The sequence below is a fragment of the Thamnophis elegans genome, chromosome 2, assembly GCF_009769535.1.
Source record: "Thamnophis elegans isolate rThaEle1 chromosome 2, rThaEle1.pri, whole genome shotgun sequence".
Taxonomy (NCBI): Eukaryota; Metazoa; Chordata; class Lepidosauria; order Squamata; family Colubridae; genus Thamnophis; species Thamnophis elegans.
Genome location: NC_045542.1, coordinates 173,534,966 through 173,554,086, shown reverse-complemented (window position 1 = coordinate 173,554,086; position 19,121 = coordinate 173,534,966). Strand labels below are relative to the sequence as shown.

Sequence of the window (19,121 nt, the reverse complement as noted above, 5' to 3'; positions counted from 1 at the left end):
TGCCCATCATCCCTGCCTTGCTCTTCCTCTCAGACGCTCTCCTCTTGTCACTTTTGCTTAGAATCCACCAGGGGGAGCTCTCAGTTTCAGGACAGAACTGAGCATGCGCTAGCCTCTTCCGCTAATGCAAGACACGTGATTCCTGGGTATTTAGTTGGGGGACACTAAAGGCGCATCTAAGCCTTCCCACCACCATCCATGGTAGCCGGGGCGGGGACCATTGCGGGAGACCCGGAGGCTGCCGAGAAGCCTTGCAGGGATGCGGATTCAGACGAGGTTCCCGTGTTCTGTGAGTTGCTGCTGTGCCCATGCAAAGGAGGCATGCGTGGAGGCGGGCCATGTCTTCTTTCGGGGTTGGAGTCCGGGGTCCCATGTTCCCCTGCCGCTCTTTCCCATGCAGAGGCCAGGGAGCAAAGCAGAGAAATAGGTGCTCTAGAAGGGAGGGGCCGCTTCCCCCACATTTCCTGTAGGAGCCTCTTCATGGGGATGGGGAGGCTGGCCCGAAGTCTTCCTGCTGGCCCTGGGTGCAAGGTCGGTATGCGAGGACTGGAACTGGGGTGATGCTTCCCAGCCTTTCCCCACGACCGCAAAGGGGCTCTGCCTGCAGACAAGGGAAGCATTGCAGGGACGGAGATGCAAGTGGGGCTGAGATGCACATTCGCACCTGGAGCCCAGATGACACCAATGTTTGTCAAAAGTTGGCAGCTTTACACTCTGGGTGTTGGAGTGGAAGTTGGAAAAAGACTGCATTGAGTTAAGAAGTGGGGGAATGTGTTTATAAGAATTGTGTGAATCTTAAGGTCAGGTTAAATGTTTAATATATGGATTGTTCAGCTATATGCATTGGATGATGGCTTGTTAATTCAGCCTTCTCAATTTCCCAAATAGAATTGCGCCAGATGGGCTTCTGTTGCTTTTATTATACATTCAAATATTGATTTATTTACTTAATAAATGGGTTTATACAGTGCTCGTCTCAATTTCTCTGTGACCTGTGATATTTGCGATGTAAAGAGTCTGTCTTTATTCACAATCACTGAAATCAGTTAAGTAACTCAGAAATAGGAATTCCCAAAAAATATGTTATGTATTTCTCCAGTGTTTTGAATATTGCAAAAAGTTGGTCCAGAAAGGTTCTCCTGCATTTTCCCCAGAGCCAAATAAATTGATTTACCTAATAAGATTCTCCTCCCTCTTTCCAGACTTTGGTAAGTTCATTAGCCTTTTTATTTTACTTTGGAGAAAGGTGCTCAGTAGTTAAATTAGTTATGCTATAATTACTGGAAATTTCTGTTTTCCATCTCAGATATGTGAAGTGGAAATCTTTCCTGCTCCATCTGAAAATGAAAGGATCTTGTAAGTGTGGAGCGCTGAATGTCCTTGGGAAACCGGACCAGGATCTCTTCATGAAATCCAGATCTTGCGAATAGGAAGACCTCTGGAGATCCATTGGCCCATTTTATACCTGGATTAGAGAAAAAAGAGAAGATGGAAGGACAACACCCAGCAGATGCAGAAACTGGAAAACTCCCCTTTGTTGCTCGGCCTTGGAGCTGCGAGGAGAATGAGTCACGTCTTAGGCAGAAGATGCAGGAAGTGGGAACTAACACTTTAGAGGTCCAGTGCTGTCCCTTCAGAAAAGTACAGTTTCAGAAGGTGACTGGGCCCCGAGATGTTTGCAGTCACCTTCACCGCCTTTGTCTTCAGTGGTTGCAGCCAGAAAGACACACGAAGGCCCAGATGCTGGATTTGGTGCTCCTGGAGCAGTTCCTGGCTGTCCTTCCCCCAGAGATGGAGAAATGGGTGCGGGAGTGTGGAGCGGAGACGAGTTCCCAGGCGGTGGCCCTGGCTGAAGGGTTCCTGCTGAGCCAGGAGGAGGAGGAAATGCAAGAAGAGTTGCAGGTGTGAGAATATAGCCACGGCAGGTCTAATTATCTCCCTGAATTTGTCAGTCTGATTTTTCTGGGATTATGAACTGCTTAAGGCCAGTTGTTCCATTCTTCTTTTAGAAGATATGTTTGGGGAATTCTTCCACCCTCATTTTCCATCTTCAGTGATATACATTGGGGTCTCCTAGCTTGAGGGTGCAGTATGAGAATTCATTTCTTTCTCTCTGCTCTTCCTTGTTTCTACTGGGACATCATGTCCAGATACCTTTGGAAGCAGCCACTGAGTATGTCAAGGGAAGGAAAGAATCATCTAAACTCTCTCAAGAGCTACTGGTTGGGGAGATCTTTCAGAAAGATCAAAATCAGGATGCCATGTCAGGTAATAGAAGCTGCATCTATACTATGTGAGGTTTGGACATCCAGCTAACTGGTTCTTTTGCTCCTCTTGGGTGGAATTTCTCAATTTTTTTTTAAACAAATCTGCTTTCACACTTTTTCTGCCTTTTACAGAGAACCAAAAGCAGTCCTTGATATTTTTCAAATCGCCTCTTCTCTGTGATGTAGCTGAAAGAACGACTGAACGTCTGCCTCAGGTAAGAGAAACATTGGAAAAGATCCATGAATCTTGCATAAGTTTTATTTTGTTCTAATTTCCTTTCGAATCCCTAGCGCCACGTAACGGAGTGAGCTCCCATTACTTGTCCCAGCTTCTGCCAACCTAGCAGTTCGAAAGCATGTAAAAATGCAAGTAAAAAAATAGGGACCATCTTTGTTGGGAAGGTAACAGCATTCCGTGCACCTTCGGCGTTTAGTCGTGCCGGCCACATGACCATGGAGATGTCTTCGGACAGTGCTGGCTCTTTGGCTTTGAAACGGAGCTGAGCACCGCCCCCTAGAGTCAGGAATGACTAGCACATATGTGCGAGGGGAACCTTTATAAATTTTCTTAAATAAATAAAGTTTATTAAATTTATATGCCTCTTGTCTCAGTATCCAGTGTGATTCTGGTGGCTTAGAATGGCATAAAAGCATAAATATAAAACCATTAAAATTAATAATAATTAAAATGAAGGTTAAAGCCACGCGGCTGGACCATTCGTGGGTGGACTATTGTCTCTTACTCAGTCAACCGCCTCCAGCATAGTGCACCCACATCAGGCCCCAAGCCAACTGGCAGAGCCAGGTTTTCAGGCCTTTCTGAACAGACAGAAAAGTGGAGGGAGATGTCATCTCCAGTGGCAGAATGTTGGCGCAGTGGTTAAATGCAGCACTGCAGGCTACTTCAGCTGACTGCAGTTCTGCAGTTTGGCTGTTCAAATCTCACCGGCTCAGGGTTGACTCAGCCTTCCATCCTTCCGAGGTGGGTAAAATGAGGACCCGGATTGTTGTTGGGGGCAATATGCTGACTCTGTAAACCGCTTAGAGAGGGCTGAAAGCCCTATGAAGCGGTATATAAGTCTAACTGCTATTTATTTTCGTTCATTATATTTATATGCCACCCACTTCACTGACATGCAACTCTGGGCAGCATACAATCTGCTAAAACAATATGAAAGATTAAAACAACAATAGATACAACATTAAAATTAGCAGAGAAATAGCTAAGGCAGAGAGTTTTATAAAGGAGTGGAGGTGGGACCTTCTTTTTAATGCAGTAACCTCCAGGATGACACGTCCTCATTCAGGCCCCAGCCAAACAGCATAGATAAGTTTTAAGGAAAGCTAAAAAGGATGAGGCGCAGTGGTGGGTTCTGGACGGTACACCCCTGTACGGGCATACCGGTGGCTGCCGGGAGCAGCAGCCATCATACCAGAACGGTGCTATGGAGGGCCCGCCCGCCTGCTCTTGTTCCTTACCTGTATTTAAGCCAACCGGCACCTGCGTAATACTCCGCCGAGCAGCTGGAGCGTTGCAGGGTGGTGGGTGTGTATCCACGCGCAGCTCGCGTTCCTGTGGTGGACGCCTAGCCCTGGCACGGCATACCGGTTGCAACGGGATCTGGAACCCACCACTGGCCGGGCGGATTTCATGTTGAGGAGTACCATGTTATAAAGGGCAGGGGTGACAATCAAAGCACTTAGAACTTGGTGAGGAATTTCTAACAAGCTGAGTACCTGGATGCCAACCAAGACCACAGTTTTGCAAAATCTGAGAAATGTCTTCTCGGGAATTGCTCTTTACTGCTCTTGTTCAGAAAGTCAACAGCTTCCTTGGAAACTGAGAACTAGACCTTCAGCTGCATCTCACCCATATTTTGGTAGTCCTCACACAGATCCCTGGAATAGCTCTATTAGTTTTTCAAGGTAGTCCAAACAAGAACCAGAACAATGAATTCTAGCTCTACTGGCAGCCTCAAAGCTCCAAAGATAAGTTGGTTCCTTCTTAATTTAACGTGGCAACTCTGAAGGAAACAATCCCTTGTTTTTCTCTTCTGAAATTCAGATTTCATTGAGCAGGCCGTTGTCTCCCATATGCAATTACAACTGCTCTTAGCACTTTTATTGTGCGGAGTGTGAGCATGATTGTCCCTAAGTGGATACAGCAAACACTTGGCAAATATCAGATGGGTTGCTCCACTATTACCTTCTGTTCAAATAGAAAGAGTTGGAGCTGCTGCTAAGACTATTTTAGTTGGCTTCATTGAAAGTCCTGCAGTAAACCTAATGAAATGTTCTTTACATTGTGTTATCTGCTAAAAGTTGTGAGATCTTATTTTGAATTCTGCAGCAGATGCCCATTTCACTCATTGCAAATCTCCCTTGGAATGGAGGGAAGAGAAGTCTCAAAATTCTTCTTGGGGTTGTCTCTTATCGCGGAAATTTGTTTCCTTGCTTAGGATCTTGTGTCTTTTGAGGAAGTGGCTGTGTATTTCTCTGAGGAGGAGTGGTCCCAGCTGGATCCTGACCAAAAAGCTCTTCATGGGGAGGTCATGCTGGAGAATTCCAGGAATCTGGCTTCTCTAGGTAAGCATCTAACTCGCCCAGTGGTCGATTGCCAATTTTCTGGTTCAGGTGCGCATGCGCACAAGCGTCCAGGTGGGTGGGCGGAGCCTTCTGCCGCCACTACTACTGGTTCGCCCGATCCGGGCCAAACCGAAACAACCCACCTGTGAACTCACCACAGAACAAGAGTTACACTAATATCAAAGAAATGGTGGAATAAAATTATTAAAGAAATCACTAAAGGAGGGACTAGGTAAAATGCAAATAACAAAAATTAAAATAATGTCGAAAAAACAGTGAGGTATCACTGTTTTATCCTGTGTTGAATTGTCCCGCAGGGAGTAGCCCATGGTGGATTGCCCCATCCCTGAGAAGCATGACAAGGAATAACAGAATTGGAAGGGATCTTGGGGATGTAGTCCGAACCCCTGCTCAAGCAAGTGATATCATTTCAGACAAGTGGCGGTCAGTCTTTTTTTAAAGCCTCCAGTTATTGAGCACACCCAGCTTCTTAAGCCAAGGCATTCTACTGGTTAATTGTTTTATTGCCCCCAAGAATCTGGCTTCTCATTTACCAACCTCAGTACCCTGCAGTACTGCATTCTTACCACTGTGCCACCATGGCCACTAGGACTCATCACCACGATGAGAAAAAGGAAAGCTGAGATTAAATTGTAAGCACCATCACAGTCATGTGGTTTTCCACTTACTGTTCAATTTGCCATTCCTGATTGTGGTCACTCAATGAGTGCCCCGGGTTGATAGTTTTTGGGGATTTAATTTGGCCCAAGGTCATAGAGTCGTGAGGGTGAACCTGCGGCACGCGGAGCCCTATTTACCAGCACAACAACCCTCAGCTAATTTCTGGAGCTGGGGAGGGGGGGGTCGCTCACACATGCACAGTGGGGGGAGTCACTCGCGCATATGCAGGTAAGTGGGTATGTATGCCCGCAATAGCGTGCGTGCACACAGTTTTGACACACCTTCATAGAGCATAAGATTTAGCACAGGAGTTCATGGCAACATGGAACTGACCCATGTTACCAAGGTTGCATACACTAGTTGTCAAAGATTAGATCAGGGTTTTCTCTGAGGGCAATTTTAATCTGAGTTGAAATTCATCTTTCGTAGAAGCTTAGATCAGATTCTTTTGTATAAGCCAGCAAAACACTCAAATTATATTGATGATAATTTGGCAAAAATTCAGGGGGGGGGGAATTGCTCATTAAACATATTCCTAACCTTGCTATAATTTCTTGTTTCTTTTTGAAGAAAATAATGTCAAAGAGGGTAAGAATTATACGGAACAACGCCAAGCAATCCACAGGAAAAAGGAAAAAGGGAAGTTTGCCGATCAGCTGAAACCAAAAAGTGATGAGAGAAACCGATCACAAGGTGGAATTAAAAAGAGCTTTTCTTGGATCAGCCGACCTACTTATCATAGAAAGATCCATACAGAAGAAAGACCCTATAAATGCCTGGAGTGTGGCAAGAGCTTTTCTAAATCCAGTCACCTCATTCGCCATAAAATGACACATTCAAAAGAGAAACCGTACATCTGTATTCAGTGTGGAAAGGCCTTCCGTGATAATTGCTCTCTTAGAAGCCACCAGAGGAATCACAATGGAGAAAGGCCCTATAAATGCATGCAATGTGGGAAAGCTTTTACTCAAAGCGGTGCTCTTGCTACCCATAAAAGAATCCACACAGGGGAGAAGCCATATAAATGTATGGAATGTGGAAAGAGCTTTACTCAGGGCAGTCATCTTACTTCTCATAAGTTCATCCACACAGGGCAGAAACCATATAAATGCATGGTGTGTGGAAAGAGCTTTACTCAGGGCAGTCGCCTTACTTCTCATAAGTTCATCCACACAGGGGAGAAACCATATAAATGCATGGAGTGTGGAAAGACATTTAGTCAAAACAGTAATCTTACTTCCCATAAAAGAATCCACACAAGGAACAAGCCATATGTATGCAGAGAAAGTGGAATGGGTTTCTGTGAAAACCCATCTCTTATGGAACATGAAAGGAACCACATAGGGGAAAAACCATATAAGTGTATGGACTGTGGAAAGGGCTTTTCACTATCTGATCATCTCATTTCCCATAAAATGACCCATTCAGAAGAGAAACCACATACCTGCTTGGAGTGTGGAAAGATTTTCCCTGATAATTATTCTCTTATAAGCCATCAAAGGAATCACAGGGGAGAAAGACCCTATAAATGCATGGAGTGCGGAAAGACCTTTGCTTGGAGCAGTAATCTTTCTTACCATAAAAGAACCCACACAGGGGAGAAGCCACATAAATGTGTGGAATGTGGGAAGGGTTTTAGTACCAACAGTTATCTTACTGCCCATAAAAGGATTCACACGGGGGAGAAGCCGTATCAATGTATGGAGTGTGGAAAGAGCTTTAGAAGGAGTAATCTTCTTACTTGCCATAAAAAAATCCACACAGGAGTAGCCACATCAGTGCAAGGAATGTGGGAAGACCTTTAACAGTAATAATTAAAATGCCATGAAAGGCTCCAATTGGGCAATACTGCATATAAATACTAGACCCATATGTGAGAACATTTTGCCTTTCCATGCCAAAACAAGTTGAATCCTTAATCCTGGTTGTAATTTTTGCTAAGTAGGTGGTTTCAAGGCAAAAATTAAGTGGATATAAAGGGCATTTATGGTGTCTTAATGATGTCCAACACGTTTAAGACAGACCTCTAGGAATTCCTTTTGATAAATATATCCACTTGAGTAGACCTGCAGGCAAATAACCAACTCTTAATTCCTTGTTAAAATTGCACTATTTCTTCATTTGTTTAATCTTGTTATACTCTGCCTTTCCATCCTTGCTTCTCATTGTGTAATAGCTAAGAAAGAAAACCATAAGGAGTACAGGATTAGAAATATAACCTGAGTCTCAACATACAGCTCTTTGGCTTTGTGTCCTAACTTTGTGGTGAATTTTGTTTTCTTAATTGCAAAGGAAAATAGCAAAAGAGTTTGTGTGTCCTAGCATCACAAACCATGCCAGAAATGTATGGATATGAAAATAACAAAGTCAGATTTGTTTTCTACAATGTGAAATCAGGACATGGGGACTTGTAATAGGAATGAGAAAACATTATTCAGTCAAAAGTGCCTTTATGACACTGAATCTTCCCCATAATCTCATATAAATGTGCATCATATGGAAAGAGCTTCAAAGGGAGGGTTTCCTTTTTATCAAAGGAGCCACAGTGGTGAGAAAGCCGATAAATGTATACAAAGACTTTTCTATGAAGGTACTAACAGCCTGCTTTGGTGTTAAGTGACATGGGATTAGCAAAAGCTAAGATGGATTGTATCACATATACCTTTAACATAAAATTAAAAACAGTTGACATAGTTTTTTCCATTATGGTTAATGGTCTTTGGGCACACTGAAAATTACAAACATGAGATTATTTTTGGCAGGTCCATACTTGAGGGTTTTATCTCACGTCAGATTGAAATCATTTACTCAAAAGACGGCTTAGCAGTACTGTAGTTCCTAGTGTTTGAATCTGTTTCTAGCTTTTTCTATATATGGAGCAGATAAATCAAGTATTTGTTGAGAAACAGTTCTCGTAGTGAAGATGGATATCTTGGAATATTGGAAGCCAAGCATCCAACAGGAACCTAGATGTGTCATAAATACAGATGTGATAATATTACATGAGAAGTAGCATACATGGAAAATTGTGACAGAAATGAGAATACTGTAGACACAAGGACAATGCTGGTATTGTTATCCAGCCTTATTCAAAGTAAATTGATTATGTGTTGTCAAATTGGTTCAACTCTGCAACCGCACATAGATTTTCTGACAGGAGGACTGTATTAAATCTTTGCAACCACAGAAGACAAATGTTATGATGGAGGACTTCTTCCTAACTTGAGCAGTCACTAGACAAACTGTTTAAGTCAAGGACTGCCTGTACTTAACTGATTTTGTTTGGTGTAACTTTTTTTTAATCCCCTATTCAATATTTTCTTTCCTTCAATTTACAATGCCACTTTTTCTCCAGTCACAGATGAGGTGCCATGTTCCCCTCTCTTCATTTCTCCACCAAGGAGCCTTGTTGAGAGGTAAAATTTCTGGAACATCCAGATGTTTCAGCTTTTCACCAATTTAGAAACTGGTTTTCTTTTTATACTCGTTTTTCTTCAGCATTATTTCTTTTGTCACAAGAAGCCACTCGGTCTTTCCAATTATTCTTGGGCGCCCAGAGAGAAAGAATTTGAGAAGGCCAGCTGTACACATTGAATTAAAGATATATAAAATACAAAAGAAATCTCTGTTTCCCACAAAGACTCTTGGGTCCTCGTCTTCTGACCGGCCAGCTGTTTCAAAGTGGCTGTTCTTTGAGGGAAGCGAGTTCAAATCCGCCAGAGATTTTTCTCCATCTCCACAGATAGTTCCTGGGCAGAAAGGAGAGGAAGATGCAGACGACAAAGCCTTTCTCGGACAGGGGACGTTCCCCTCCTACTCCCATGCCCATCATCCCTGCCCTCCCCTTCCCCTCAGAGAGGCTCTCCTTTCTCCCGCCGTTTCGGAGAATTCACCAGAGGGCGCGCCCAGCTTCAGGAGGGAACTGAGCATGCGCCAGACTTCCCCTAATACAAGACACGTGTTGCCTGGGGAGTTTTTAGGAAGGGGCTTCTCTTTCCGTTCCCTCCCCTCCCTCCTTTGTGAATGGGAGGCGGGGCTTTGCGGGAGGCCCAGAGGCTGCCGGGAAACCTTTTGGGGCGAAGGTGGGGTGCGGATTCAGACGAGACTCCCGAGTTCCGTGAATGGCGACTCAGACCGTGTACAAGGGTCCCGCGCTGGAAGGGTGCGTGGAGACGGGCCAAGTCTTCCTCCGGGGTCGGAGTCAGAGGTCCCATGTTCCCCTGCCACTTTTTCCCATGCATGAGCTAGGCCGGAGGGGGGAAAGCAAAGGAGAGAAATGGGGTCGTCAGAAGACAGGAGCCATTTCTCCCCATTTATTGGAGGAGTGGAGGCTGCCTCGAAGTCCTGTTGGCTCTGGGACTGGGTGCAAGGACGGGTGTGCGAGGACTGGAACTGGGATGCTGCTTTCCAGCTTTTCCATACGACCGCAAAAGAGGCTCTTCCCGCAGAAAAGAAGGTTGCAGGGACGGAGATGCAAGTGGGGCTGAGATGCAGCATTCGCACCGTGTGCCTGATGACACCAGTGTTTGTCAAAAGTTGGCAACTGTACACTCTTGTCGAAGTTGGAAAAAGACTGGATTAGGCTAAAAAGTGGGGACTTTTCAGTTTCTAGGAATTGCATGAAAACGGATCATCATGTTAAGTTACGGCTGGTTTATTTGAGTTTTAGCCCTATATATGTATTGGATGGTGGTTTGTTAATTTAGGCTTCTGAAGTTTCCCAGAGGTATTTCTGATTAGTGGGGTTCTGCTGTTTTCTGCTAGTATGCTCAGATGTTGATTTAATTATTTATTAAATCGATCTATATAGCACTCGTTTTAATTTCTCTTTCTGACCTGAGACATTTGTGAGATGGATTGTTATAAGAGTTTCTCTTATCTCTATTCACAGCCACAGAAATCACTTTAACAAAAACCTCAGAAATAGAAATCCACAACACATTTTATCTATTTCTCCAGTATTTTAAATCATTGCAAAAAGTTGATCCAGAAATATTCTACTTAATTTCCACCAGATACATCAACCTACCTAATAATATTCTCCCTCTTTCCAAATGTTGTTGTTGTTGTCAGTTGCAAAGTCGTGTCTGACACATCGCAACCCCATGGACAATGTTCCTCCAGGCCCTCCTGTGGTCGACCATTTTCCAAACAGTAGATTCATTTGACATCTTTTAAAGTTTATTTTGGAGAAGAATCCTCAGTAGTTAAATTAGTCACCCTGTAATTACTGGAAATTTATATTGTTTTCCATTTCAGATATGTGAAGTGGAAATCTTTCCTGCTCCATCTGAAAATGAAAGCATCTTGTAAGTGTGGAGCGCTGAATGTCCTTGAAAAACCTGACCAGCATCTGTTCGTGAAATTCAGGTCTTGTGAATAGGAAGACCTCTGGAGATCCATTAACCCATTTTGCAACTGGATTAGGGGGAAAAAGAGAAGATGGAGGGACAACACTTGGCAGATGCAGGAAAAAGCCCTCTTGCTCCTCAGCCTTGGAGTTATGGGAAGAATGGGTCAAGTCTTAGGCAGAAAATGCAGGAAGTGGGAACTAACACTTTAGAGATCCAGTGCTGTCATTTCAGAAAAGTACAGTTCCAGAAGGTGACTGGGCCCCGAGATGTTTGCAGTCACCTTCACCGCCTTTGTCTTCAGTGGTTGCAGCCAGAAAGACACACAAAGGCTCAGATGCTGGACCTGGTGCTCCTGGAGCAGTTCCTGGCTGTCCTTCCCCCAGAGATGGAGAAATGGGTGCGGGAGTGTGGAGTGGAGACGAGTTCCCAGGCGGTGGCCCTGGCTGAAGGGTTCCTGCTGAGCCAGGAGGAGGAAAAGATGCAAGAAGAGTTCCAGGTGTGAGAATATAGTCATGGCAAGTTTAGAGTTGTTCCATTTTTCTTTTAGAGAATGTATGTATGTGGGGGAATTCTTCCATTCTCATTTTCCAGCTTCTGTGATGAACATTGGGGTCTGCTACGTTGGGGGTGCAGTATGGGAATTCATTCCTTTCCCTCTGCTCTTCCTTGTTTCTCCTGTGAAATGTCCAGATAACCTTGGAAGCAGTCACTGAATATGCCACGGGATGGAAAGAATCGTCCAAACTCTCTGAAGAAGTGCTTAAGGAGATCTTCCAGAAAAATGAAAATCAGGATACCATGTCAGGTAATAGAAGACCCTTCTAAGTGACACGAGGATTGGACATCCAGCTAACTGATTGTTTTGCCCCTCTTGGGTGGAATCTCTATTTTTTTTAAAGTCAAATCTGCTTTCACACTTTTTCTTCCTCTCCCAGAGAACCAAAACCAGTCTTTGGTATTTTTAGAATCAACTCCCCTTCATGATGTAGCTGAAAGAGCGACGGAACCTCTGTCTCAGGTAGGAGAAACTTAGGGGGGAAAAAATCCATGAATCTTAGATGGGTTTCATTTTGTTCTGAAGTTCAAAGTAATATATACTTAAAATTCATTTAAGATTTATTAAATTTATATGCCTCCTGCTCACTATCCAGAGCAGGACTCTCAAAATCTTGGTGCATGGGCTGGATACATCATGCGCTGGCCACACCCACGTCTGGTTTAGCGAAGGGGGGGAAAGTCCCGATATGTCACGTGATGCCGCTGTGACGACGTGAATTTGAAACCCCTGATCCAGAGTGACTGTGAGTGGCTTACAATGGCATAAAAGCATAAATATGAAAGCATTAAAATCAATGATTAAATGAAGGTTAAAAACCGAAAGCATGTGTGTTCTGGATGGACTTTTGACTCTTACTCAGTCTGCCATCTGCAGCATAGTACACCCCTATCAGGCCCCAACCCAACTGGCAGGCCCAGGTTTTAAGGCCCTGCCAGCTCCCTTGATGTCGTCTCAAGGGCAGGATGTTTTTTTTTTTTTTAAATTAAAATTTATATGCTGCCATGTTGAAAGAAGGGTTTTTTGTTGCTATTTCTTACTTTTGCCGCAAGCGTGTTCATTTTGAGCCTTAGCTTTCCTGACTTCATCTTCGCAGGTTCAGACTATTGGCTGATATTCTGCCTTACTTAGGTGCCTCTTTCCCACTTGTTATACTTATCCTTTTTATACTTGCCCTTTTCATCTTTCATTTCATCAGAGAATTCTATGGGTAGTCATGCTGCTTTCTTTTGAGATCTCTTACTTTTTTTCTTCACTGGAATTGCGCTAGACTGGGCTTTTATAATCTCACTTCCCAAACTTCTTGGGTTGTTTTCCCTTGAGGAATTTCGTCCGTAGAATCCTTCTCAAGCTCTCTCTTAAGTTTATTGAAATCAGTTGTCTTGAAATCCAAGAGTCCAATTTGATTTTGTTCTATTGCTTGTGCTTACATAATGCTGAATTCCAATATTAGAGGAATCTCAAGGTTCCTGCAACTTTAATCCATTCTAGCTAAATAGGTCCACTACTGTCCAAAAGCTGCCTTGTGGCATTACTAGGTGCTCCCATTCAAATCCAGAGAGCAGCACAGCCAATACCAGGTTTTGCAGCAAAATCAGCAAATCATTGGCAAGAGAGAAAAAGTCTCTTACCGTTCAGCAGCCATCTTGGGGAGGAATGCCTTCTGAAATTAAAATTTCATTTGAGCAGACCATTGTCTCAGCTAAGGGTCATCTTCCAGGATCAATTCCGTATATCGTTACAAGCTCTCCTAATACTTTTACTGTGGTGCAGAGTGCTGAGCCGAGGTGGCACAGTGGTTAAATGCAGCACTGCAGGCTACTTCAGCTGACTGCTAGTTCTGCAGTTTGGCTGTTCAAATCTCACCGGCTCAGGGTTGACTCAGCCTTCCATCCTTCCGAGGTGGGTAAAATGAGGACCCAGATTGTTGTTGGGGGCAATATGCTGAATCTGTAAACCGCTTAGAGAGGGCTGAAAGCCCTATGAAGCGGTATATAAGTCTAACTGCTATTGCTAACTGCTATTGGTCCCTAAGTAGATAAAGCAGGTGATTGGCCAAAACGTCAGATAGGTTTCTCCAGTATTTCCTTCTCCCTTATAGATACTGCTTAGTTGGCTACACTGAAAGCCATTTAAAGTCCTGGATTTAAACCTGATAAAATATCCTTCACGCTATGCCATCAGCTAAAAGTTGTGCAATTGTGTTTTTTTTGTATTCTGTAGCAGTTGCCCATTTCATTCATTACAAATCTCTCCTGGAATTGATGTAAGAGAAGTCTCAAATTTTTGGGGGGTGTTGTCTGTTAATGGGGAAATTTGTTTCCTTGTTTAGGATCTTGTGTCTTTTGAGGAAGTGGCTGTGTATTTCTCTGAGGAGGAGTGGTCTCAGCTGGATCATGATCAAAAAGCTCTCCATGGGGAGGTCATGCTGGAGAATTCCAGGAATTTGGCTTCTCTAGGTAAGAACCTGTCTGTGGTCAGAAACTACATTTAGAGGTTAGATGTAACCAGCTACTCTGATAAAACTAACCCTATTTTATTGAAGGAAATTAATAGATGTCTCCTTAGATGTGTATGATTTTGCAATAGTGGTGAATATCTATAGCTAAGGTGTAGGATGAGGTTGAAGGTTCATTCTCCGAGCTTGTGGGTTGTACTTGTACTTGTACTTGACGCCTCTCCACCCATCGAGGGTATAAGCAGTAGACTTAGACTTATATACCGCTTCATAGGGCTTTCAGCCCTCTCTAAGCGGTTTACAGAGAGTCAGCATATTGCCCCCAACAATCTGGGTCCTCATTTTACCCACCTCGGAAGGATGGAAGGCTGAGTCAACCCTGAGCCGGTGAGATTTGAACCGCTGAACTGCTGATCTAGCAGTAGCCTGCAGTGCTGCATTTAACCACTGCGCCACCTTGGCTCTTAGGCGACTTCCATGGAAATTTGACGCCACTGTTTTCACGGCGATCCATGGAAGCTGTTTCGGCTGGATATACCCAAGGGGACGCCAGTCCCAAGGGTCAACAGAGCCCGATTGGTGGGAGCTTGTGGGTTGGTTTCTGAACATTTTGTTACCAGGCTAGATAACATCTTCAGCGGAGTTTAGGAGGTGTCAGTGTCAGTGTTCTTCTGTTTATAAGGCCTTCGGGTATGGATGTGTCAAGTGAAGGTCTTGTAATGGGCCAGATGTAAGTCGTCAGTGAGAGTCTTGGGATGGGTCTCGGGGAGATTACATCAGGCAAGCGTCATTGAGAGGTGAGCTGGTGGGGGGCTTGCATGGTTTGGCTGAGGGACAGTGCTGTCTCTGGGTGGTTGTGTGGTTGATTGGATTTTGAGGGGTTCATAGGCTGCTGTAGGTCAATGTTTCTGTTGATGGAATTGCTTGTGGAGTGCCAGACTTCCATGAACTCATGAGCGTGGCAGATTATTTTTCTGTTGCTCCAATCAATCTGGTGCTGTTTGGTCTTAGTGTGGGTAGAGATTAAGGATTTGGGATTGTGGCATTTGAATGCCAGCCGGTGTTCATGGATCCTGGTTTTTAATTGATGTGATGTTCGTCCCACGTAGAGTTGCAATGGTTGCAGTTGATTTTGTAGATGACATTGTTCCTTTCATCCTTCTGAAATCTTGTCTTTGGTCCAGAATCAAAGTTATATAGTTATTGAGGATTTAATGTGGTAGAGCATATCATGCAGCACAGGATTTCATGGCAACATGGAACTGACCCATGTCATCAAGGGCCTTGCACATATTGATTGTCAAAGATTAGATCAGAGTTTTCTCTGAGGGAAATTGTAATCTGACTTGATGTGTATATATGAAGCCCACTTGGAAATTCATCTTTCGTAGAAGCTTAGATCAGATTCTTTCATATCAGTGAGCAAAACACCCAAAATTGATGATTCTTTGGCAAAATTTCAGGAAAAAGTTGATCTTTAAATATGTTCCTAATCTTGTTAAATTTCTTATATTTCTTTTTGAAGAAAATAATGTCCAGGAGGATAAGAACTACAAAGAACAATGCCAAACAATCCAGCCAAAAGAGGAAAAGGGGAAGTTTGCCACCCAACTGCAAGCAAAAAGTGATGAGAGAAACCGATCACAAAATGGAATTAAAAAAAGCTTTTCTTGGATCAGTCGACTTACTTACCATAGAAAGATCCATACAGAAGAAAGACCCTATAAATGCCTGGAGTGTGGCAAGAACTTTTCTAAATCCAGTCACCTAATTTCCCACAAAATGACACATTCAAAAGAGAAACCATATACTTGTATCGAGTGTGGAAAGGCCTTCCGTGATAATTGCTCTCTTAGAAGCCACCAGAGGAATCACAATGGAGAAAGGCCCTATAAATGCATGGAGTGTGGAAAGACTTTTACTCAAAGTGGTAATCTTGCTTCCCATAAAAGAATCCACACAGGGGAGAAGCCACATAAATGTGTACAATGCGGAAAGGGCTTTAGGAGGAATGCTGACCTTACCTCCCATAAAAGGATCCACACAGGGGAGAAGCCATATAAATGCATGGAATGCGGCAAGAGCTTTACTCAGGGTAGCCATCTTACTTCTCATAAATTCATCCACACAGGGGAGAAACCATATAAATGCACGGAGTGTGGAAAGACGTTTACTCAAAGCAGCAATCTTACTTCCCATAAAAGAATTCACAAAGATGGGAAGACATATAAATGCAGAGAATGTGGAATGGGTTTCTGTGAAAATACGTCCCTTATGGAACATGAAAGGATCCACATAGTGGAGAAACCATATAAGTGCATGGACTGTGGAAAGGGCTTTTCTATATCCGATCACCTCATTTCCCATGAAATGACCCATTCAGAAGAGAAACCACATACCTGCTTGGAGTGTGGAAAGATTTTCCCTGATAATTATTCCCTCAGGGGCCATCAAAGTAACCACAGGGGAGAAAGATCCTATAAATGCATGGAGTGCGGAAAAACCTTTGCTTGGAGCAGTCATCTTTCTTCCCATAAAAGAATCCACACAGGGGAGAAGCCATATAAATGCATGGAATGTGGGAAGAATTTTAGTACCAACAGCTACCTTACTGCCCATAAACGGATCCACACAGGGGAGAAGCCATATCTATGTGTGGAGTGTGGAAAGAGCTTTAGAAGGAGTAGTCTTCTGACTTACCATAAAAAGATCCACACAGGAGAGAAGCCATACCAATGCAAAGAGTGTGGGAAGAGTTTCAACAGGAATAGTAATCTAAAATGTCATGAAAGAGTCCACTTGAGTAATACTCCATATAAATACTAGACCTATACAAATATGTGAGAACATTTTGTCTTTCCAGTCCAACACAGACAAGATGACACTATAATCCTAGTTGTGATTTTTACTAAGTACATTTCAAGGCAAAAAATCAGGATGAATGGAAATAAAGGGCATTGATTGCCATCTTAATGGTGTCTAGCCCAGTACTGAAGTGCAGATTCCTAGGAATATTCCCTGTGATGAATGTTTCCACTAGAGCAGAGTCACAGGCAGATATTCAATCAATCCTCAGTCCCTTGTTATGATTTCACAATTTGTTTATTTGCTTAATGTAATTATAATCTGCCTTTCCACTTTGTTTCTCATTATGTAATGCAAGTAATATCTTGCATTAGTAAGAAAACTATAAGGAACATAAAGGTAAAAATTCCCCTTGCACATGTGCTAGTCGTTCCTGACTCTAGGGGGCAGTGCTCATATCTGTTTTAAAGCCGAAGAGCCAACGCTGTCCGAAGATGTCTCCGTGGTCATGTGGCCGGCATGACTAAATGCCGAAGGTGCATGGAACACTCTTCCCTTTCCACCAAGGTGGTCTCTATTTTTGTACTTGCGTTTTTTACATCCTTTCGAACTACTAGGTTGGCAGAAGCTGGGACAAGTAACGGGCATTCAAACTGCTGAACCGCCGAACTTTCTGATTGACAAACTCAGCGTGTTAGCCACTGAGGCACTGTGTCCCACATAAGGAGTATAGGGTTAGAAAATACAACCTGAATTAGAAAATACAACTCATTCCCTTTCTTTCTCAGTGGTGAGAAGGCCTATAAATGCCCAGCAAAGACACTTCATGTGCGAAGGTGCCAAAAGTCTGCTTTGCTGTGGCACACATGGGAAATCCTGACAAAAATGAGAATAGAGATAAAAAGGACAATGTTATCCAGCATTATTTAAAATAAGTAGTAAATAAATTGATTATGTTTCATCAAGATGGCTGGACCACACAAACAGATTTGCACTATATATAAGAAATAATTACCTCTCTACAGAAATAGAGCACAACAATGATGAGAACTATTTTGAATGCATTTGGGTCAATATTAAAGGTGGGGGGGGATGACATTGCCATAGGTCTATACTACAGGCCACCCAACAAAGCAGAGGAAGTAGATGAACTTTTTGCTAGTCAGCTAACTAAGATGTGTAGGAAGCACACCACAATAGTTGTGGGGGATTTTAACTACTCTGACATCAACTGGGAAACAAACTCTACACCAAGCAGAAGATCCAACAGGTTCTGGACAACTTTGTTTCCCCAAAAAGTAGAGAAGGGAACAAGGGGATCAGCCATATTGGACTTAATTCTCACTAACAGAGAGGAAATTATAGAAGGTGTTGAAGCCACAGGAACTCTGGGGGCAAGTGACCATACAATATTGGAATTCAACATTATGCAAACACAAGTAGTAGAACAAAGTCAAACTAGAGTCTTGGACTTTAAGAGAGCTAACTTTAGTAAACTTAGAGCTTGGGAAGAATTCCATGGATGAGAATCCTCAAGGGGAAAACAACTCAAGAAGCTTAGGAAATTTTGAAAAATGAGATTACAAAAGCTCAGTCTAGCACAATACCAATGAAGAAGAAAAATAACAGCTCCCAAAAGAAACCAGCATGGCTGCATAAAGAACTCTCTGACAAATTGAAAGACAAAAAAGATAAGTATAAAAAGTGGAAAGATGGGGGGGACATATCTAAGGCAGAATATCAGCAAATAGCCTGAGCATGTAAAGACGAAGTGAGGAAAGCTAAGGCTCACAATGAAGAAAGGCTTGCCACAAAAGTAAAAAATAACAAAAAAAGCTTCTTCCAACATGTTAAAAACAAGAAAAAAGGAAACAATTGGTCCATTGCTGGGAGAAAGTGACAAGCAACAGGGAGAAAGCAGAACTATTTAACTCATGTTTTGCATCTGTCTTTACACAAAGGCATAAAACAGTCCAACCTATCAAAAGCAGCAGCACAAAAATCAGATTAACACAAGTTGAAATAGGGAAGAAAATGGTAAGTGAGCACCTGTCTACCCTAGACGAGTTCAAATCACCAGGACCGGATGGATTACACCCCAGAGTTCTGAAGGAATTGGCAGATGAAATATCAGAACCACTGAACTATATCTTTCAGAGATCCTGGAGCACCAGGGAACTAGCAGAGGACTGGAAAAGAGCTGATGTGGTTCCCATCTTCAAAAAAAAAAGGGGGGGGGAGATCCAGGAAACTACAGACCTATCAGCCTGACCCCAATCCCAGTAAAGATTCTGGTAAAGATAAGCAACGAATTAGCGAATACCTAGAAGCAAACAAAGTAATAGCCAAAAGCCAACATGGGTTTGTCAAAAACACATCATGCCAGACTAATCTTATTGCATATTTTGATAATG

At 43.1% G+C, this 19,121-nt stretch overlaps 1 protein-coding gene and 1 pseudogene across 1 annotated transcript; one reads left to right on the top strand and one right to left on the bottom strand.

The window, feature by feature from the left end:
* Positions 1–19,121, bottom strand: part of LOC116502605 — a 108,783-nt pseudogene that overhangs the window by 54,318 nt on the left and 35,344 nt on the right.
* On the top strand, positions 1,864–17,161 carry LOC116503818 (zinc finger protein 420-like). The gene is made up of 10 exons (XM_032210459.1): positions 1,864–1,902; positions 2,151–2,268; positions 2,400–2,482; positions 4,727–4,853; positions 6,105–7,336; positions 10,962–11,384; positions 11,579–11,693; positions 11,824–11,906; positions 13,777–13,903; positions 15,428–17,161. The coding sequence occupies exons 1-10, from the start codon at positions 1,885–1,887 to the stop codon at positions 16,726–16,728; spliced, it is 3,627 nt and encodes a 1,208-aa protein (XP_032066350.1). The 5' UTR covers positions 1,864–1,884; the 3' UTR covers positions 16,729–17,161.